Below are 22,437 nucleotides of genomic sequence, written 5' to 3' on the forward strand. Positions count from 1 at the left end.
TAACTAGTATCTTATCTTTTTCCAAAAGAGTAGGAAATAGAACTTTATAAAAGAATATATCAGGGGCAGCTAGGTGGTGGAGTGGATAAAGCACCGGCCTTGGAGTCAGGAGTACCTGGGTTCAAATCCGGTCTCAGACATTTATTAGTTACCTGTGTGGCCTTGGGCAAGCCACTCAACCCCATTTGCCTTGCAAAAACCTAAAAAAAAAAAAAAAACCATAAAAGAATATATCATTTAAATTTTTCCTATTATCTCAGAAACATTGTTTCCTTATATGTATTAAGAGAACAGGAAAACAAACCAATCCCTCACAAAATAAGGAGATGAATGTTTCTCTTCTTCCTTCCCCTAATTTCCAGGGACCTTTATTCCCAATAATGTGCTTGCTCTATTTCAGAATCAAGGGAAACAACCAATCATTTGCCTCCCCTCACCATTCTTGTCCCTTGAAATGTCCTTCACGTACCACCTCTCATCCCACCTACTCCTGAGAATCATTGCCTGCTCCACTGAAGTACAGAATGAACTCTCCAGGAGATAGGCTGCTTGTCTTCACAGCATGAATGAATTGAAGAGTCTCGGATTCTGAAGAGACCTTAGAATCATCTGCTCCCATTAACACCCAAATTGTGCCCTCACCAGAAGTAGAGAAGATTGAAGGTTTAGGAGAAAGACAATGAATTTCATTTTGGAAATGTTCAGTTTGAAATATCTAAGAATAACCGGAGGAGATACTTAAGAAGCAGCTGATGATGAATGATGACTGGAATTCAAGGGAAAGGTTAGGGCTAGATACATATATGTATCGAGAGAGATTTGGGGGGGGGGGGGCGGGGCAGGGAAAAGAGGATCTAGGGCAGAGCATCCTATAGCCCCAAGATATAGATGGATGTTAAGCCAAAAATTGAGGACTGTTCAAGCGGCCAGAGCAGATCTGAAAGACAGAGATCCAAGAAAGCTGTGGTTCGTATTGGATGAAGAAATCACCAGACTCTGACTGAGGAGGATAAGAAAAGGTTTAAATTTTAATTCACAAGTTACTGCAAAAATTCAAAGATTACTACAAAAAGTCCAGAAGTTATTCTAAAAAGTCCACAGGTTAAGTTCTTTAACAAGGTAAAGAAAGTGAATTTTTTTGTTTGTTTGTTTTAGAAGACTAAGTTTAAGCAGAGAGAGCTAAAAGCTGGACTGGGGAGAATAGCAAATACATTTAAGGAATGGGAAAAAGGGAAAGGGAAGGGAAACAGCTATAAGACAGTGACTGGGCTTAATTCAACATGGATATAGCTGCTTATAGCTGGGATCGCAAGGATTCAGCAGCATGGAGAAGAGGGAGGGAGACTTTGGGAGATCAAGCTCCCCAGAGCTGCCCTCCAAAGGAAGGGAATAAGAACAGGAGAGTGTGCTATAATTAGCAGAAGCTAAGGAAAAGAAAGATTAAAGTGATGAAAGGAAACCACTCATCCTAAGCAGAGAAGGAAGCTAGGGGAAAGAACAATTTAGACTTAAACTGACATGAAAGTTGGGCAGTAAGAAAAAATATAGGGGCAGGAGAGTTTGGAAGACCACACTAGCTTCACAAGCTAGCTCAGGTGAGGAGGGAGTAAGCTTTTAAGGAGAAAATAAGGAGATATAAGGAGAAGTAGGTAGGGATGGTTCTCAGAGAGTAGAGAAGTAAAGAAAGATAACTGATAAAGGGCAATAGCTCAATGATGTAATTAGGGATATGTAGATGAGGGGTAGAAGCTCAAAGACTTAATCTCTTCTGGCTAAGGCAGGGATCCATAGTTTTGTAGACTGGGGCTTGTCTTTTACCTGAGGGCAGGGCTTTATTGAGTCTGTGCCAAGGAGGGACTAGGTGCTTTACTAAAAAAGTTCATTGACCTCATCTCATATCTTAGACAATGGGGGTGGGGTGGGGAGACATGATCAATACAGATTAATAATTATAAACATATTTCTTTTCCCAATATTTCCCCTATTTCACTCAGACAGGTAGGAGAACATGGAGAGAATAGTCACAGAAGTGAAAAGGAAAAGAGAGTGTCCAGAAAGAGGGGTAAAGGATGGTAGATGGGGATTGATCAACAATGCCAAACATTGCAGAGAAGTCCAAGAGAATGAGAACTGAGAAAGGACTATTGGATTTAACAATTAAAGGATTATTAGTTACCTCAGAGAATGATTAGCTACTTGAGTATCAATAGGCTGCTGAGGTCAGAAAACAGATTACAAAGGATTAAGAAGTGATTGGGTGGTAAGGAAGTGGAGACAGAGTACATATAAAAGGAGTCTTGTAGTGAGGGAAGAGGGACACAGAATGATAGCTTGTAGAAAGATGGCAAGAACAAATAAGAGAAATTTTTTTTAAAGTTGGAATAAATCTGAGAATGGTTGCAGACAGTGGAGAAAGAATCAGTATATAGGGAGAAACTGAAAAGAGGGAAATTCCTTGGAGAGGGTAATGACCAGTGGAGAATAGAAATCCTAGAGAAGATGGAACATTTTGTACCTAGGCAATGGAGTTTAGAGGGATTGACCTGGACAAGGAGAAGGGATTCCTTTTCTTCAGAGACAGACATAAAGGAGGGATGGATAGATGAAGAAGACATAGAGGGGTTTCCAGGTATGGGATAAAAGAGAAGAGGGAGAGCATACCAGATGACCTCTTATTTTCTCAGTAATGCAGAAGATGAGAATATCCATTGAGAGAGAATTTTCTAAAGAGAAGAGACAAATGTAGCATAGTCTTCCGTATGATTCTTTAATTCCTTGTAATCCAGATTTAGGTTGGATGTTTGGGGTAATCAATTACATAAATATGACCCAAGTTCCCATGTATTCTCTCAATAAACTTGGAATTAAACAAGATTCCATTACCAGATTGAGATTCCCACTAACAATAAAAGTGTTTTTAAATTAATTGCTGCCTGCCAATGGGGAAGGAGACTTTTTCTGGATGACTCATTTATTTAAGATTGGGACACAGTTCTATCTCCAGCAGACTTATCCTCTTGTTGCTGTTTCTCTCTGCCTCCTGATCTTCATGCTGCTCCTTTGTTAAACTGCTATTATTTGTTGCTCCATTCCTTTTTCTCTGCTGAGTGGCTACCATCAATATCTGTCTTTCAAATTGTTTTAAGTTTTGTATAGCTAAAAAAGTTTTCTACAGGAGATTCTACAGTTGTTTCTTTGGTTGTTGCTTCTTCTTTAAAGAAATTGGACTTCTGCAAAGTTATTAACTTTTTTTTATTCGGTAATTTTTTTTTTAGGTTTTTGCAAGGCAATGGGGTTAAGTGACTTGCCCAAGGTCACACAGCTAGGTAATTAGTAAGTGTCTGAGGCCTCTGCTTGAGCTCAAGTCCTCCTGACTCCAGGGCCAGTGCTCTACTCACTGTGCCACCTAGCTGCTCCTTATTCAATAACTTTTGTGAGACCTATCAAAGTGCCCTGGTTAACTAAGTCAACTAACACATCTTTAGCCATCAAATTATTGGGGCAACTAGAGGGCACAGTGCATAGAGAGCTGGCCTTGGAATCAGGAGGACAGGAGTTTGAATCCAGCCTCTGACACGTACTAGCTGTATGACCTTGGGCAAGTCACTTAGCCCTGATTTCCTCTAGGGCCCTCTCTAGTCCTCCTAATTCATATCTGGCCACTGGACCCAGATGGCTCTGGAGGAGAAAGTGAGGCTGGTGATTTAGCACAGGTTCATTCAAATCCAATTCATGTGCTTATCATGGCATCACCTCTCTGATGTTGTGGTCTTCTTTGGGAATGTAGGATTTAAAAAAATACAATTAAATTCTTAAATTACATTTTGCTGTAGCCTTAAAAACTTCTAGTTTTTATAGCCAAGATTTTCTTTGTCACAAGTTGTTTGTTCCTCTTAGTGAAAGTAAATAGCAATGGTTTCTGTTTCCCCTCCTAGAAAGATTTGTTTGTTTGTTTGTTTGATTAGGTAAAAGAGGCCATTCTTTGCTTCTTTTCTTACCTAGTCCTAATCTCTAAATTGCCATGTCCTCAATCAGATTTAGACTCTGCCTCAAGGCCATCTCCAGTCTTCAGGATCCATACCTGGGCACTGGACCCAAAAGGCTCTGCCTAGGATCACCTCCCAGTCCTTCACCTTTTCTGGAAATTTTCCTTCTCCTTGCTTCTACCCCCCAAAATCAGAAATATCCATCTTTGGAACAATCTAGGCTTAGACATCCCAGTTTTCTAATCAATTGCTATTTCCCTGTCCACAATCCCAAAAGTGGGAACCTGTTCTGAGTTTTCTGAGCAGCTCTGATAGAATCATTCCACACACAGTTGATCTAGGAGCTGCTCTGACTCCAGAGCCCCCTGAGATATTTCAAAGCATTGACCCAATAGTCTTAGTCCATTGTAAACTCTTTTCTACCAAGCCTGAAGGTCACTGTGCCTGAGATCACAATTCTGGTTACTTCGCTTCTCTGGCCTGATTTGGAAGTTAGCTCCTACTACAGTATGAGGTGTGAACTCTAAAAACTGTAAATCTTAGAAATATAGGGTTAAAATAAAATAACAGAAATAGGTTAGATGCAACGTTTTATTCCCTGGGATTTTCCATCTAAACTTTGGAGAGGACGTCATTACGGTAATGACCCCGCTGACCTGGGAAAGAAGTTGACCTTTTAAGCAAGCAGAGAATAGAGAGAATTATTAGCCAACATTGTGATCTAACCATGAAAGTTGCACAATATCTCTGCCCTCAATTATTCCCTAAAGGCTATCATCCTTGTACAATGCTATCAAGTCTATCCTGTTCTGATCATTATCTTCCTAAGCTCCTAATTAACAATCGCTAATTTCTTACTGGTTTGGCAAGGTGGCAAGTACTCCCTAAAGAAATCTTTTACCAGGATTCTAGTTTTGAAAAATTATTTATACTTTGATAGAGAGAAAACCTATTAACGTGGTTTCGAGATCCTGAGGGTGTGGATCACCGAGCAGCCCTAATAATATCATTTCCTTATCTCCCCTGTAGGTCTGGAGGTAAGCTTTGGGTCTTTCTCTTTGGGGGTCTTCACTTAGGACTTCCTTATTTGTCACAAATTGTTTATTCCTCGGAGTGAAAGTAAATGGCCACTGTTTGTTTCTCCTCCCAGAAAGATTTGTTTGATAAGAGGCACACTCTGCCCCAAACTATTCCTTCAAAGCTATCATCCTTGGACTTGTGATAAAAAAAAACGTGACCCGCCCGAGGCAGAGCGGATTAATGGGGGAGGGGTGTTATGTTTACTCTTAAACAAGAATATTTTAGTAATGTGTAAATAAAAAATAAAATCTAAAAAAGAAATAAAAAGAAAAAAACTCTCGTCCTTGATTTTCCCGCCTAATTCTAATGCAAAAGCTCTTCTCGTGCCCCAGAGGCAGGTTCACAAGTCTAAGTGGATGCCTGAATGAAGAGGTTTCCAAGGGTCCGTCCCCGCTCCGCCCGGGCTCCCCGGAGGCTCGGGCAGCCAGCACCACTGCGGCCGGGCCCACACACGAGCCTCTGGGGGGGGGGGCAGCGGCGGCGCGGGGCGCGGAGGCGCGGGGCGCGGAGGCGCGGAGGCGCGGAGGCAGCGCCGCGCTGGGCCGCCCCCGCTCTGCATTGCCGCGTCCCTGCCTAGATGAAGGCGCACCCCAAGCAGAAGCAAGCTTAGAAGACAGAAGTCCAGCAGGCGGCGCACCTGCGGCTGAAGCCGGGTTATCTAGGAATAGGACGGGTCCACGCAGAGAGGGGGGCTTCGAGGTCTGAAGAGCAGTAGGAGCAGAGAGTGGGAGACTCCGCGGGGGGCAATCTGCCCTGGTTACTTAGGAAGCAGAGGGGGCGGTCGGTTCAGGTGCGTGTCCCAGCCTGCCAATGCCGTGCACGCCCGTCAGGCTAGACTTTTAACTCCCTCCCCCCCGTCTCGAAAATGGACCAGTCCGAGGAGGCGGGGCCTTAAGGCCACGCCGTTTCCCGATTGGCGGAAAGCGAACGTACCATAGCGTGAGACGAGGGCCGTCTGGGCCGTGGGGTGACGTTGGCCGGGCTCCCGGGCAGGTGGAGGCGGTGCGCGCCGCGGGCTGCGCTGACCCGGCGTCGCCTGCTCTCCGCCCCCGCCCCGCCCCGAGGCCCCGTGGTTTTCCGCGCGCGTGCGCGGTGTCTAACTCAGCCCAGCCCGGCCCCCGGCTCGCGCCGCCCGAACGGCCGCCCGCCCTCCCGGCGCCCCCTGCTCTTCCCGGGGCTCCGCCGGCTGCCGGCTGCGGGATGCGGTGGACGAAGAGCTCGCGCGCCCTGCGGGCGGCCGCGGTGCTGGCCGTGGCGGCGGTGCTGGTGCAGGGCATCCGCGTCTGGCTGGACTCCAAGCGCTTCGTCTTCCAGCGCGAGGAGATCGCGCAGCTGGCGCGCCAGTATGCGGGTGAGCGGGGGCGGGGGACGCTTCCGGCGCGCCCCCGGGGAGCAGGGAGCCACGTGTCTGCCACGAGGGTCGGCCCCCAGCCCCGGGGGGCCGGGGGGGGGGGCGAGGTGCACAGGTGGCAGAGGGACGACCTGAGTGTGGAGCCTGCCCTGGGCGCCCCGGTCCGGGGTCGCCCGGTAAACGTTCCTTTATGGCAGACCCCGGGCGGAAGGCTGGGTCACCCCCAGGGGTGATGGGGGACCGTCCTGGATCCCTGGGCCTCAGGTGTGCGTGGGAAAGGTGGACTCTGCTAAGCCGGAGAGAGGGGTGCTGTCATCCTTACATTAACACCCCGGCTTACAGATGGGGAAGTGGAGTCACATGGTGGTTAAGGGACTTGGGGCGTCATGGGGGGTCATGCCATCGCTAAATGCCTGAGCTAGGGTTGGAAGTCAACGGGCTTCACCGCCTTTAGAGTCGTATCAGGGCCCGGTAAGGAGGAATGCTTAACCAGGGGAAGTGAACTTGTTGCTTTCTGTGTTGTTTTTTAACTTTTTAAGAACTGGATTTCAATAGAATTGACGTTCCTTGTAATCCTCCTTATTTTGTGCATTTAAAGATAATTTGAGGAGGCTTTGGGTTTCACCACACTCCCAACGGGGGTGGTGTACATTGTAAAAGAAAAGTGTAGGACCCCCGATATAGTCAGATTAACCTCCTGGCTCTGTTATCTACAAAACTGTAGCTATGTTTCCTTCAACTCTCTGGGCCTCAGTTTCCACATTTGCAAAATGAAGAGTTTGGACTAAATGGTCTCTAGGTCCCTTCCAACACAAAGTATTTTGATCTGCTTTGATCTTTGAATACACATTTGCATACACAGACAGATGCTCTGCTCTGGGGTACTTCTCCAAAGTAACTGAGGATCGAAAGGGGAAGATATCTAATTCTTGGCATCTAAAAAAAAGGAATCGATCTAGTTCATTTCTATGATTTTCTTTCAGTTCCAAATATTGGATTATTCCAATATGTAGATTTTGGGTTGGGAAGAGATCCAGACCTCCCAAGGGTTGTATGTGTCCTGGAGCTGGAGGTATAGGGTGGTCAGGGTCCATTCCTGCCCTCCACAGCCAATCACTCCAGTCAGAGCTAGTGTAAACTCTTCCCCTGGGGGATCTGCCTCTGATATTTGGGAGGGTGGGGCTAGCCCCTGATCTCCTTGTTTTTCCTCTCCCCCCACAGGCCTCGATCATGAACTGGCATTCTCTCGACTCATTGTGGAGCTTCGGCGACTGCACCCCGGCCACATCCTCGAAGACGAGGACCTGCAGTGGGTGTTTGTGAATGCCGGCGGGTGGATGGGTTCCATGTGCCTCTTGCATGCTTCACTCTCCGAGTACGTGCTGCTGTTCGGCACAGCCATCGACACTGGGGGCCACTCTGGTCAGTGCAGGTTGGGGAGGAGGGGCAGAGGGAGGGAGGCCACAGGTCATCCAAAGTTGCTGCATGGGTGAACCTGGGAGGAGGTGGACAGGGGAGGGAGAGATGACTAGTGGACCCTGTCCTTTTCCTGCCCAATCCATTATTTCCTGGTATGACCTATGTGATCTCACTACCTTTCTTCATCCAGACGCCTCCCCCAAACATGGACGATATTTCATGCACAGCCAGCTGATCTTCTTCTCTCCTTTCAGGACGATATTGGGCTGAAATCTCAGACACAATCATCTCTGGAACCTTCCGCCAGTGGAGGGAGGGGACAACCAAGAGTGAAGTTTACTACCCAGGTGTGTGAGGGCCAAAGAGATCAGCACTGAATTCAAGAGGATAAGGCAATTCACCTTGGGTTGGTGATAAATTTAGTCTGGAGTATAAACTGAGGGGCGGCTAGGTGGTGCAGTGGATAAAGCACCGGCCCTGGAGTCAGGAGTACCTGGGTTCAAATCCGGTCTCAGACACTTGATAATTACCTAGTTGTGTGGCCTTGGGCAAGCCACTTAACCCCATTTGCCTTGCAAAAAGAAAAGAAAAGGCTTGGGAAGTTAGGATGATCATGTTGGTGGGAAGGAAATCATTTCTCTTGATGATAATTTCAGGGGAACCCTCACCTGTTCCCTCCTTCCCTCTCCCCTTCACTCTTCTGTCCTCTTCACCTCCAGGAGACACCATTATTCACAGTCCTGGGGAGGCCACGGCGGTGCAGTGGGGGGCTGGCACATGGATGGTGGAGTACGGCCGGGGCTTCATCCCTTCCACCTTGGGCTTTGCACTGGCAGACACATTCTTCAGCACCCAGGATTTCCTCACCCTCTTCTACACTCTCCGGGCCTATGGTCGGGCATTGTATCTGGAGCTCACCACCTACTTCTCCAGCCAGGGACATTGACCTCCCCTACCTACTGACACCCCTTTCCCTTCCCAGAACTGATAAGGGTAGCCTGAGTCTGTGTGAGATTGAGACGGTCAGACTCTCAAGAGCACAGAGACAGGCCAGACTTTCAGCGGGTTTATCCTTGGACACGTATTTAAACCAGGGATACAGACGTACTGCAGGGGGTTGGGTTCTAAGTGAACCTTAATCTGCTCCCTGGGCAGCAGTTTGGGGGAGTAGTGGAGGTGTTCTTCATGAGTGTTTCCTAGCCCCCAGTTTGGAACTGTGATACCTCCCACAACTCACCCTCACCAGACGCCTTATATGTCTAGCTCCCTGTCCTGGCTATGCAAAGGGGACCAGTGGCCTGTTCTGTACCCCCTCACCCTTTCCTCTCCCCCCAGCATCCTCACTCTCTTCCTGCCTTCCAGGTAGGTGCTACCAGTTTTCTCCCCTTCCATTGTGGACTCCCCCAAACCTTTCATCTTTCTTTTCAGAGCCTTGGGATAGGACCCCAAAGTGCTAACCAACAGGACCCCCCCCCCAGGCTATGTGATTGACTGGTAGGAAGGCAAAGCAAGACAGAAAAGGGACTGAGCCTATTCATCTAAGGGAGTACCTCCAGAATTCTGTTAGTTATATTAATTAGCAGGTGTCTACTGGGGGCACCCCCATCCTTGTTATGTCTAGCATGGAGCCAGAAAGAAGTTATTGGCAGGTGAAGAAACTACAAACCACCAGGACATTGAAGGACTGAATAATTGATAAACATCAGAGTCCCAACTATAGGATGAATAGAAGTTCAGAGAACCCTAGAACTCTAAGGGTCCTTGGAAATTCGGCTCCTCTAGGCTTAGTCTGTGAGGAGACCAAAGCTAGAGAAATGGTGACTTGCTCATTTTATTATAAAGATAGACCAAACTGTATACATGAAGCCATGTGGGTTAGGATCAAAGGGGACTTAGGATATCAGGGTGGGGGTTCCTGGAGCAAATGGGACTCATAAGAAGGCAGGAGGACCTCTGGCCACCTCCCCACCTCTCCATCCTCCCTGCACACAGCGAGTAGATAGTTGCAAAGAATCTGCTGTCCTCTGCCCCTTTTACAGATGGGAAATGGCGAGACAGAATCCAGGCCAGATTATATTAATGCCAAACATTTTATCTAGTACTTAAAAGGCTTGCAAAATGCTTTCTTCAGTGGTTCTGTCATGTAGCATGGATACAAGGTGTCCCCAAAATCTTAGCATGGTTTTAAGCTACTAAAGATTTTGGAGACCTTGTATTTTCTTCATTTTTCAGATGAATCAGGTTCAGACAAGAAATGACTATCTTTGGCCTATTGGTATTCACCACTTTACTGAGATCTCAATCCAGGTCTTCTGACTCAGTCTGGTGCTGTGTTTGAATCCCATTGAGCAATGAGGCTTCTTTTTGGCTCTCCCCACCCAGTTCCTTACAACAAATAGGCTTTCCTCTCCAATCATTAGGAAATTTGGAATCTTAGAGTTTCTCTCCCTTTGGACCTGGTCTCCCTGAGCCACCACCTCAGGATGGTGGGGTGCAGTCTTTCCTTCAAGATTTCTGGGGATTCAGAGGTCCTTGGCTTCAGCTGTTATCTGAAGGAGGGTATATCAGAAGCCCCCTCAGATCCTTCCTACTGCCCTAAACAAAGCAGCTTTTCCCCAGAATTCCTGTGTTGCTGTCTGTCTGTCTCAATAAATATTTCTTGAATATTTCTGTCTTTTTTCTCTTGGGGAAAGCAGCATGGTGAACTGGAATAAAATTGGCAGCCTGGAGACAGCCTCTAGGCCTGCCTTAACCTAGTCATTTCAGTTCTAAGTTTTAACACTATTGTTGGTCCTTAATTTTTGAGGAAGACCAATAACATCACAGAGCAGTCTTGACTTCATGCATGAAGTAGACTCAAGTGAGGCAGTTACTTAAAGTTTTTAACCTCTTCCAAAGTGTTTGAAGTTCAATGGCTAGACAAATTTCAAGATAGTCATTAGTCTGACTAATGCATTCTCACCTTGGGGTTTACTGGAGTAGTTTGTCATTTCCTTCTTCAGTTTATTTTTTACACATGAGGAAACTAAGGCAAACAAAGCTAAGTGACTTGTCTAGGGTCACACAGCTAGTAAATGAGGAGGGATTTGAACTCGGAAAGTCTTCGAGTCCAGTACTCTATCCACTGACCTACCTAGCTGTCTCCCCCACACACACGCACACACAGAGGCTTGGGCTAGGGCTAGGGGTCATTGGCCATTTAATAGAAACCAGATTGATTTGGGTTTAAAGGTGTGTTCCAGTAGTTCCATTTAAAACACAATGGATTGATCCAGAGAAAATATTTTGAAGATGCACAGGACAAAGTAAAATTTTCCCAGCTTTCAGAAAAAATCTAGTCCCCAAAACACCAAAATATCTTACAAAATAGAAGCAATTATATCACTAATCTGAAGAGTACACATCACTCCAAGTGAAGGATCACGTGCTGAGGGGTTGTACTGTGTGTGGCTGCAGGGAAAGCACAACAAACACCTCTGACCTCTTCTAGGGACTTGGTCATTCCTGTCTAGGGGCTTTTTTTTTCAGAGTTCTAGGGATTTGCAAGCCTTCAGAACCAAGAAGTTTGGTCATTGCTCTCTATTCTGCTAAGATTTCTTCCAATCCTAAAGTACTTTGATTTTTTTTTTTCCGTTGCCACCTGAGATGCCTATGCTCACAATGGGCAAAGCTCGTATGGGGTTTTCAACCATGGCTTGTAGTGATGAAATGTGACCATGTGGTGGCAGTTCATACCTGGCAGAAGAACATGGCCTGGGCCTTTTGTCCCACTATCCATGCTGGTAACCTTGTTCACATTTCCTGTTAACCATATCTGTGATTCTCCTGTCTAGCTCAGAAAGTAATTTCATTCCATTTTCTGACAACTTGGGGTAGGAGGATCACCTTAATGAACAGAAATCTGAATCCCTGCAACTTTTATTAGACTGAAATCTAAAATTTACTTTTTTTTTTTGCAAGACAAATGGGGTTAAGTGGCTTTGCCCAAGGCCACACAGCTAGGTCATTATTAAGTGTCTGAGGTCACATTTGAACTCAGGTCCTCCTGACTCCAAGGCCGGTGCTCTATCCACTGCGCCACCTAGCCACCCCTTAAATTTACTTTCATAAGACAACTTTAAATTCTTGAAGACAGCTGTCATGTCCTATTCATGCCCCTCTCCAGTTCATACCCTTTACCAAAAGTGTTCTTTGACTGTAATTGAATTTGTCTTTATCTTTGTTAAGTTTAATGCAAAGGAAAACAGTTTGTAGTCCTAGAGTCCTGTGTTCAAATTCTATCTATGTCACTGTGTCTCTTGAAGCACATCATTTTTACTCTATATCTGTTTGCTAATTTGTAAAATTAGAGATTGGATTAGATAATCCTCCAAGGCTCCAACTTTTCTTAAATTTATTTATTGCTTTTTGCAAGGCAATGGGGTAAAGTGACTTGCCAAAGTCATATAGCTAGGCAATTATATGCCTGAGGCCACATTTGAACTCAGGTCCTTCTGACTCCAGGGTTGGTGCTCTATCCACTGTGCCACCTAGCTACCCCCCAATTTATTTTTTAATATTTTATTTTCCTCCAATTACATGTAAAACAATTTTTAATATTTGATGTGTACCACCTAGCTGCCCTCAAATTTATTTTTGTTTTGTTATGTTTTTAGGATTTTGCAAGGCAAATGGGGTTAAGTGGTTTGCCCAAGGCCACACAGCTAGGTAATTATTGAGTGTCTGAGGCCAGATTTGAACTCAGGTATTCCTGACTCCAGGGCCAGCACTCTATCTACTGTGCCACCTAGCTGCCCCTCTCAAATTTATTTTTAATAATATTTTATTTTCCTCTAATCACATGTTCAAAACAATTTTTAATATTTATTGTGGGTTATTTTTAATGTTTTGAATTCCAAATTCTATCCCTTGATCCCTCTCCCATCCCTTCCCTGAGACAGACAGTAAGCAATTGGATATGTTTTATGTGTGCAATTTCCATGACTTTGTGGAAGAAAACAGAAAGAAAAGAAGGAAGACGTATGCTTCTGTCAGTTCTTTCTCTGCTGGTAAAAAGCACATCATATGTCCTTTGAAATTGTTGTGGGTCATTGTATTGCCAAAAATAGCCAAGTCATTCCCAGATGATCATCATAAAATTTTTTTTTTGGCAAGGTAATAGTTAAGTGACTCACCCAAGGTCACAGAGGTGGTAGGTAACAAATGTCTGAGTCTGTATTTGGACTCAGGTCCTCCTGACTCCACAGCCAGTGCTCTATCCACTATGCCACCTAGCTGCCCCAATCATCATACAATATTGCTGTTAGAATGTACAATGTTCTGGTTCTGCTCACTCTACTCTGTTTTAGTTCATGCTTTTAAGTCTTTCCTAGTTTTTCTGAAATTATCCTACTTGTCATTTCTTATATCACAATAATATTTCATTATAATCATATACCACAGTTTAGCCATTTCCCAATTGCACATCCTCTCAATTTCCGATTTTTGGTACCACGAAAAGCTACTATAAATATTTATGTACAAATAGGTCCTTCCCCCGCCCTTTCTAAAACTCTCTTTGGGATATAGACCTAGGAGTGGTTTTGCTGGATCAAGCATAGTTCCAAATTGTTCTCCAGAATGATAGGATCACTTCATACCTCCAAGCCTCCAAATTTTAAAATCTTATGATGGTCTCCTGTACTGAGAAACATTGAAGAGAATGAAAGAACTGAAAGGGAAAATGAGAGACAGAGGGACAAAGTGCAGTCTCTGAAGGGGAGGAAAGGGATCAGGAGAAGCAGAACTTTCTGAAGAGATTTTTAAATTAGTCTTCCCCTAAACCCCACCCCACCCCCCGCCCCCAGGCCTGCAAAAGGTATGCTTATTTAGATAGTCATCCATTCACCCCTCAGTAACTGGAAAATGATCTGTGCATCCCAGAAAATAAGGTTATACTCTTCAGGGTTTCAAGGGTTGTAAGCCTGCTAACATTAAAAGCAAGAGAGTAAAGGGGAAAGAGGAAAGGAACTGACTGCAAGGGAGATTGGAAGCAGGGATTCTATCTTTCCTAACCCTTATAGCATGAAGGGCTGGAAAGTCATAATCAAATAGTGGGCACTTATCTAGTACTTTAAGGTTCTTCAATATCTTGTTTTATTTTATCATTGAAACAGTCCTGGCAAGTAAGTTACAATTATTCCCATTTTACGAATGAGGAATCAGAAGCTCAAAGATGGAAAATCACTTGTCCAGTGTAGCACAGCTAGTGAATGGAAAAATTGAGACTTTAAAAACTAAAAAAAACTTTTTGCTCCGGGGCTGCCAAGGCAACTACAGATGGCACTTGAAATTCAATAAATCTAGGAGTATTTTCTGGGTGAATTAGTTAAATGTTTGACCAAATACATTCCCATGAATATTGTCATAAATATCCAAATGGCCCTTGGAACTAACAAATGTTTCTTAAATATTTATTCTGGGTTAGGCACTAGGGATCCATAGAAGGGCACAAACAGCACCTGCCCTCTTAGAAGCTTACATTTTAAAGGATCTTTTTAAAGGATCTTTTGATTTCAAAACGCAGCTAGGTGGGGCAGAGCACCAACACTGGAGTCAGGAGTTGAGTCAAATATTACCTCAGACAATAATTACCTAGCTGTGTGGCCTTGGGCAAGCCACTTAACCCCATTTGCCTTGCAAAAGTCTAAAAAAAAAAAAAAAAACCCTAGTACTCTTCCCATTACGTCACAACCACCAAGGAAAGGATTCTGGCCTGGACTGGTGGGAATTAAGGAAATAATTTCAATAAGATCCCAGATTATTAATGCTGAATGACGTAAATAGGGGCAGATAAACAGAGGGTCACCAGATTAGAAAAGTCAGAGAAGGCTTTGTGGAGGAAGAGGGGATATTGGCAAGGATGACCCTTTTGTATTTTTATTCAAATCTAGCCCCATTGCCTGCCTCATAATAATTGTTTAATAAATGCTTGATGATTGAATGGTTAGTAGGATTTAAACAGGCAAAAATGAAGAGGGCAGGGAAGAGGAAACTGTGCAAAACCTTGGAGGCTTGATGTTCATTTGGATGACTGGAAGCCCTTATCAGAGATTGGGGTATGTGGAGGGGAACAGTGGAAGACAAGTCTGGAAAGGCAGGTTTAGTTTTCCATGGCAGAGGGAATGAGCCAGATTGCCAGACTGAGCTATTTAATATTAATCTTGTAGTCAGTAGAGAGACATAGGTTCTTGAACAGAAAAGAGATACAAAATAGAATTATAGATTATTAGAATTGTTAAACAATTTAGTTAAATACCTCATATTAGATCTAGAGAACTTAACCAGTTTGCTAGTTGGCAACAAAGTCAGTATTAGAACCCAGGTCTCCCAACTCTATAAAACAACTAGCTGACACAGAGAAAACAGCGTTGAGCCTTAAATCAAGAAGACTCCTCTAGCCTCAGACACTCACTAGCTGTGTGACGACCCTGGGCAGGTCACTTTACTTGTTCACTTCAGTTTCCTCATCTTGCAAAATGAGCTGGAGAAAGAAATGACAAACTACTGCAGTATCTTTGCCAAGAAAACCCCAAATGGAGTCGTATAGAATCAGACATGAATAAAACAACCAAATAACAACTTCTGACTCTAGTTGTCTTTTTTATGACTAAAAGTGTGATTTTTAGGAAGGATGTTTAGAGGCTGTGTTACAATAGTCCACGGCAGATATAATGGTATCTTAAATTTAGTATTGATCCAGGAAAGAGAATGGCGACATGAGAGATTTTTTTGAGGGTAGACTCTTACAGAACTTGGTGAGTGGAAGGAGAAGGATACATTAATATAGAGACTGACACATTGTGAGTGAGTAATCAATGCTATGGCACCTCACAGGTTTAGAGCCTTGGTGACTGGAAGAATGTTGGTACCATGAACAAAATTTTTATGTCAAAAGGAAGAACAGGCCTTCAAAGTAGATGTTGATTTCTATTCTGTTTAATAGAATATTCAAATATTCTGTTGAATATTCAAATAGGGAGTAACCCCATGAAGGTGAGAACTGAAGCTATGGGAGTAAGTGAGCTTTTAGCTTCATCTCCATATCAGTAGGTGACTAACATCTTAGATGGAAGGCTTATCTGGGCACCGAATAGTAGACTAGCCAATCCTATGAGTTGAACTAGATTATCTCTAAGGTACCTTTCAGTTCAAATGTGCTATAGGCTGAGTTCTATCATTCTATTACTTGAGAGACATAATGGAAAGTGAATTGAACTTTGAGTTCAGGAAGACCTATATTCAAATCCCAATTCAAACACTTTCTAGCTGAGTAATCCAGAACAAGACCTCAATTTCTATGTGCTTTATTTTCTCCATCTCATTTAAAATGAAGAGGTAGGATTCTAAGGTCACTTCTAGCCCTAAATTCCTAAAGAAGATGGAGAAGTGTGTAGCAGTCAGGTGGCAGTGGGAGACTTGAGGTACAATACTCTCAGACCATCAGAAGAGCCATGGGCTAAACAGAGTAGGAACTTGATGGGGAAATGGCTTTGGAGCTCCCAGTTGTGTTCCTGTGGGACCTCTTGTCACTTAAAACTTTTCTCTACAGAAGGCCACATAGTTTCCCAGAGCTTATTTGTATAGTGCTGACTGATTGCATGGGAGACCCCCACCTCCAAACCTGGGGTTGACCAGTATGGAGAGAGAGAGACCAAGGATAGCAACAAATCTTTTAGTGCATACTTGACTTTGTTAAGCTTGCAAAATCTGATGTGAGCTTACTGACCAGTTTCAAGGGCTTCTAATACAGTTGATCCATTATAAATTTGGATAGCAGAGAAATTAATTTACTACAGGTTCATCTTTCATTGGATCCTCCTCTTCATAGATATACATATACAATCACAATTTCATACACACATATATGTATACATATGTGTGTATGAACTATGTATACATATGTGTGTATGAACTAGAAGGACCTTGGAATTCATTTTATAGCTGAGGAAAAGAATAAGAGATGTAGTGGCTCATCCTCGATCCTACACAAGCATTAGTAGCACAGTTGAGACCAAAAATCCAGGTCTCTTGACTTTCAGTTTACTTTCCTTGCTATTTCTCTTATTCTACCACTATCTTGACTCATATAAGTGTGACTAACTCTTGAACAGGTCTGAGTCCCACTTAATGAGACCCCTGTGAGCAGCTTGTTAGGCCTGGAGAAAGACTCATCTTCCTGAGTACAAATCCTGTTTCAGATACTTATTAGCTGAGTGATCCTGGGCAAGTCAATTAACCTTGTTTGTCTCAGTTTCCTCATCTGTAAAATGAGCTAGAGAAAGAAATGACAAATCATTTCAATCTCTTTGCCAAAAAAACCCCAATAAGAACAGGAAAAGTAAGAAATGACTGAAAAACAACTGTAAAGCCACTGAGACCTTTCCCCTGTCTAGTAGATATTATCTGAGAATGACTAAGCCAACATGAATACCATCCCTATCAGACTTCAGTATGGCTGGTAAAATGTGGATATGAACCTAGCCCAGACTTTAGATTCATAAAAGTTCTAAATTGTGAAAGATTTCAGGGGATCTGTTAACTTGGAAGGGTAAAAAACCCACTACATCCTTATTTTCACTTATAACTGAAATTTAGCATTTCCTTCATTGATTTTAAAAACATTCTGAGATTGGGTGCATAAATTTAACCAAAATGCCCAAGGAGATCCTGTTCTAAAGACAGAAATGTGCAGAAGGCAGTGGAAAAAGCATTGAAGTTTTAATTACAATTTAAAACATGTTTAACCAGGCACTTTGTACAGATTTTATTATGCTAGATGTTGGGGGAGATAACAAAGTTCAGATGAGATACGACCCCAACTTTTAGAGAACATACAATATTGTAGAAGAATAAGTCAAACATGGGTAGAATTATGGAAATTAAAATTGGAAAATACCTTAGAAATCATCTAGAACAAATTTTTAACCTTTTTTGCTAAAGTTCATGGACCCTATTCATAGAAAAAAGTTTTTAAAAAATTTATAAGGACATACTAAGTTTCAGATAGAGTTAGTGAAAATTAGGATATACTTTTTTTTTCAAAATTCATATTCTTTGAAAACTATCCATGAATCCCAAAGCCTACATTAAAAACATTCTACAACTTTCTAGATGTACACACTTTCTAGATGCATAGCTTCTTTCTTCCTTCATAACTTCTCAGTAATTTGCTTTTTTTTTCTTTATGCTTCCACCCAGGAACACTAGAATTTGGTTCATATCTATAGAAAATAGTAACAACAACTACAGGAGACACCTGATAAGGGTTTCTAGAATTTCTCTATGGTTTTTAAAATTAATCTTGATAAGATTAACTTATTTTAATTCTTTAAAAAATTGCAAGCATTTACTATCTCTTCTTTGATTACCACTACTCCTCCATCAAGGAACACCATTTTAGATGCTCACATTAAGTGTAAATAATTCAGCAAAATAAATTTCCACATTGACCTTGTACAAATATGCATTTCTCATTCTAAATTTCTACCTCTCTGGTAGAAGGTGGGTGTTCTGATTTGACTTCAGTCCTCTGGTCTCATGTTAACTCCCTATTAATAAGGTTAACATGGATGATAACTGTTTGTTATCTCAGTGAAACTTTTGACAAGATGAGAAATAATCAAGTCATGGGTATCAGTAGATGATGTTTACTGTGAAGATGAAATTCACTTAAAATCTCAGTATCTTACTACTGAAGAAGTTAAAATTTGAGCTTTTGTAGGGATGTCACTAGAAATCTTGAGGCCTGTAGAAATCCTTGGTGGAACTTACTGGAAAGATAGGCTACTTGATCCTTGAAAAGCCCCAAGTGATTTCCATTTGATGAGGGCAGCACCAGGGCACTACTAAAAGTCCAGAGTGAGAATAAGAATTATTTTTACTCTCTATGGGCTTATGTGTGAGTGTTAGATGATAAAGCTTATCATATTTAATATCCTTCTGCCTGGATGTTTTTATGTTGCTGTTGTTGTCATTGTTTTTCTGTAGATATGAACCGACTTGTAATGTTCCTGAGAGTAGTCATGAAACAAAAAAAAAAGGGTGGAAAGAAAAGAAAGATTACTGAGAAGCTCCAGAGGAAGAGGGAAGTTGTACAGCTGAGCTCCTCCTCACAATACCTCCCAACAGATCAAGAAGATGCACTAGACTGAGTCCTGATCAGGAAATCCATATTATTTATTAATTAATTTAATTTAAAAAATTAAACAAATAATTAAATCACATAAAGTCATCTTTATAACCCAAATTCACATGGTTGCCAGACAGAGAAACATAAAGACCTGTACACTAGCTAAAGAAGAGGATCCGAATCCTCCAAAGGGGGATTCCTACACTGTGTAGGATGTAGGAATAAATACCAAAAGGCAACTTGATCACTGAGGCAGGGATCTGTGACCAGGAGCAGCTTTCCAGGATGAGTAGGAATCTTTAGTCTTAACCTGTGAAGCAAGCTAAAACTCCTTTCTGACTACAGGAGGACAGTGGGTTCCAGCCTCCTGTCCAGTCTGAATCCTGCAATGAAATAACCAGGGTAGAAATCCTAGACCAAATGGAAGCCTACAATTTTGTCACTGATCCAGCAGAGCTTTCCAACTTGCTCTAGTGGCAGCCTACTGAATTCTAAGTGGAGCAAACACGTAAATATATTGCTCAGACCCAAACTCAGATCAATAAATTACAGAGCCTAAAATAAGAGGTCAGAAGTCAGACTTTTTCCTGAATCAAGCAAGTTTGGGAGCACTGAAAACTCCCAGTCCATGGGTTGCCAGCCTAAGTTGTGTCTGAGATACTGGAATAACACAACATCCAATACCTAAAGAAAGCAAGAGGACTACTCTGATATTCTCTCCAGGAGTGCACAGAGTCATACCCTAAAACAAAGTCTAAAGTCAGAAAATGGGCAGAAAGCATGTGCTTTCAAACAAAAAAGAATCCACTATAAAAAGTTATTATGGTGATAAGGTCACTAATTGAAAAGAAAAGAATGACTCCAAAAACATCTACAAGCAAAGCCTCAAAGAAAGCACAACTTGAGTACAAGTTCAACTAGAATTCCTAGAAGAGATGAAGAAAGAGTTTTTAGGAGTTTAAAATGTTTAATAAATGAAGTGAAAGTACTAGAGGGGAGAAATTGAAAAGAAATTAGATCTATGGAAAAAAGAATCAGAAAGGAAGTTAATTGCTTAGGATAAGTGTTGTGAAATTTTACAGTTTTTTTTTTAGGATTTTTTCTCAAGGCAAATGGGATTAAGTGCCTTGGCCAAGGCCACACAGCTAGGTAATTATCAAGTATCTGAGGCCGAATTTGAACTGAGGTACTCTTGACTCCAGGGCCAGTGCTCTATCCCCTGTGCCACCTAGCCACCCTAAGTGTTGTGAAATTTGAAATGACTGAGGAAACAAAAGTTCAAGCTTCTGAGCATATTGATGTATTAAGTAATGCCTACTAACTGCATAACATATAGGGACCAGGCCTTTCTCAACTTGGAATTGAGCCCCAAAGATAGGGGAGACAGATTTTTATGTTTTAAAAACCATTAATAAGACTAATTAATAAACGAAAAACAATTAACGGTGCAAACCAGAAAACAAAATTGGGTTATCTGATTTCTTTTTGGAGGAAAGATGAAGGATCTTCTGAGTTGGGAGAGGGATGAGTGAGTTTGAGAGGGGGTAGAATGAGCAGGTGCTTTTCCTGAGATCAGAAAAGGAGGTCTCCTACTCCCTTCAGTATCTGTATTCAGTCAAAGGAACATGGAAACAAAAACTGTTTGACCAATAGAAATAAGTTATGAAGGTTGCTTGAGATGTATAATGGTAGAAAACTCCCTCCATCAATCTTTGGGACCAACTAGGTTTCTCATCAGCATAACCTAGATCCTAAGTCTCTAAGCAGCAGGTAGAAGTGGTCTGTCTTGCCAACCACACAGAGCTAGGTTCAAAGAATTCAAAAAGTTTTCTCACAATTCCCATAATTAAAGTTTTCTCAAAAGACAGAAACTGAACTAGACTTTTGAATAAATAGAAAGTGTGAGCTTGATCCAGAATTAAATCACAAGATGGTGTCAATGTGGTTCATTCAACTCCTACAAGGTATAAAACCTTACCCAATCAACATTCATCTTGAAAATTAGAATGTAACAAACAAAAGTTAATCACATTGTTTGAGAAGAAATATTAAAGTCAAAAAAACTGAAAAAAAAGATGAAAATGCAAGATATCTCATAAACAAAGCAATAACTTGAGAAACAAATCGAGAAGAGAATTTAAGAACATCACAACTAAAGAGAAATCCTATTTCAAGAAATCATAAAATAAAACTGCCCAAATCTCTTAAAATGGGATAGCAAAATAGGAGTAGAAAAAATCCATCTCTCTTGTCTCCTAAAAGAACCCCCCAAAGCAAGATTTGGGGAAAAAATTGTAAAATTCAAAAAACAATTTAAAAAAAAAGCCCCCAAAATGAAAACTTCCAGAAGCATTATAGCCAAAATATACTGAAGAGCCGCAGTTAGAATCATATTCAATCTAGCTGTCATGGGCAGCTAGGTGGCACAGTGGATAGAGCACTGCCCTTGGAGTCAGGAAGACCTGAGTTCAAATCTGACCTCAGACACTTAATAATTTCCTAGCTGTGTGAGCTTGGGCAAGTCACTTGACCTCATTGCCTTCAATAAATAAAAAAAAATTTAAATCTAGCTGCCACTACAATAAAGAAGTGAAAAATTTGGAACATGATATTCCAAAAAACAAATAATATTGGATTTATGACCAACAATAACAACTAACAAAACCAAACAATTCTACAGATGAAAAAAGTAGACCTTAAATGTAATAAAAAACTTCCAAGCATTCCTGATGAAAAGACTAGAACTGGGTAAGAATTTTGATACAGAAGCACAGGAGTCAAGAGAAACACAGAAAAAGGTAAACATAACTGGAAAAAAAAATCAGATGTCGAGAAAGATCAAAGGGAAAAGGAAAAAACAACAGGATGAAATGGATGGATAGTGTCATGGAAACAATGAATATGATCATAAAGAGACTTTGAGAGATAGTGTAGTAAAAATAGAAGAGCCTGGTATGTGCTCTAGTTCATGGAGTCAAAAAGTTGTACATAATTAACAACAACAAAAGTGTAAGCAATCAGAAGGGACTAAACAAGGATTATTTACATTCTAATATGGGGGGATAATCTTATTAACACTAGGGGTCCTAGAGGAAGCCTAATTAGACAAAGGATCTGGAGTAGTTGTATTATAGGGTTTTTTTGGTTATAATTTTATCTTGCATGTAAAGGAATTCATTTGCACGTTTATGAGTTCTACATTTTTCTGCCACCTTTTTTCCCTTCCCCCTTCCCATGACAATGGGAAAAGTTGTATATGTACAATAGTGTTTCCATAATTAGTCCTGCTGTGAAAGAGGAATTAGAGCTAAAGGGGGGGGGGGAACATGAATAAGAAAAAAAAGACATAAAAGAAGTTTTAAAAAGTGAACACAATATGTTTTGTGTTAACCCATAACATGGGTTATGCTTTTCTTATTCTCCTCCCCCCC

General features: G+C 42.0%; 1 protein-coding gene across 2 annotated transcripts; it reads left to right on the plus strand.

The window, feature by feature from the left end:
* Positions 1 to 6,022: 6,022 nt before the first annotated feature.
* On the plus strand, positions 6,023 to 22,299 carry SIGMAR1 (sigma non-opioid intracellular receptor 1). 2 transcript variants are annotated; one of them, XM_074196563.1, is made up of 4 exons: positions 6,023 to 6,417; positions 7,639 to 7,839; positions 8,091 to 8,183; positions 18,865 to 22,299. In XM_074196563.1, the coding sequence occupies exons 1-4, from the start codon at positions 6,267 to 6,269 to the stop codon at positions 19,026 to 19,028; spliced, it is 609 nt and encodes a 202-aa protein (XP_074052664.1). In that variant the 5' UTR covers positions 6,023 to 6,266; the 3' UTR covers positions 19,029 to 22,299. The 2 variants fall into 2 exon arrangements, with proteins under 2 accessions (XP_074052664.1, XP_074052663.1); XM_074196562.1 differs by lacking the exon at positions 18,865 to 22,299 and adding an exon at positions 8,556 to 8,872 and having other exon boundaries at positions 6,163 to 6,417.
* Positions 22,300 to 22,437: the final 138 nt, after the last annotated feature.

The sequence above is a fragment of the Macrotis lagotis genome, chromosome 8 (genome assembly GCF_037893015.1).
Source record: "Macrotis lagotis isolate mMagLag1 chromosome 8, bilby.v1.9.chrom.fasta, whole genome shotgun sequence".
Taxonomy (NCBI): Eukaryota; Metazoa; Chordata; class Mammalia; order Peramelemorphia; family Peramelidae; genus Macrotis; species Macrotis lagotis.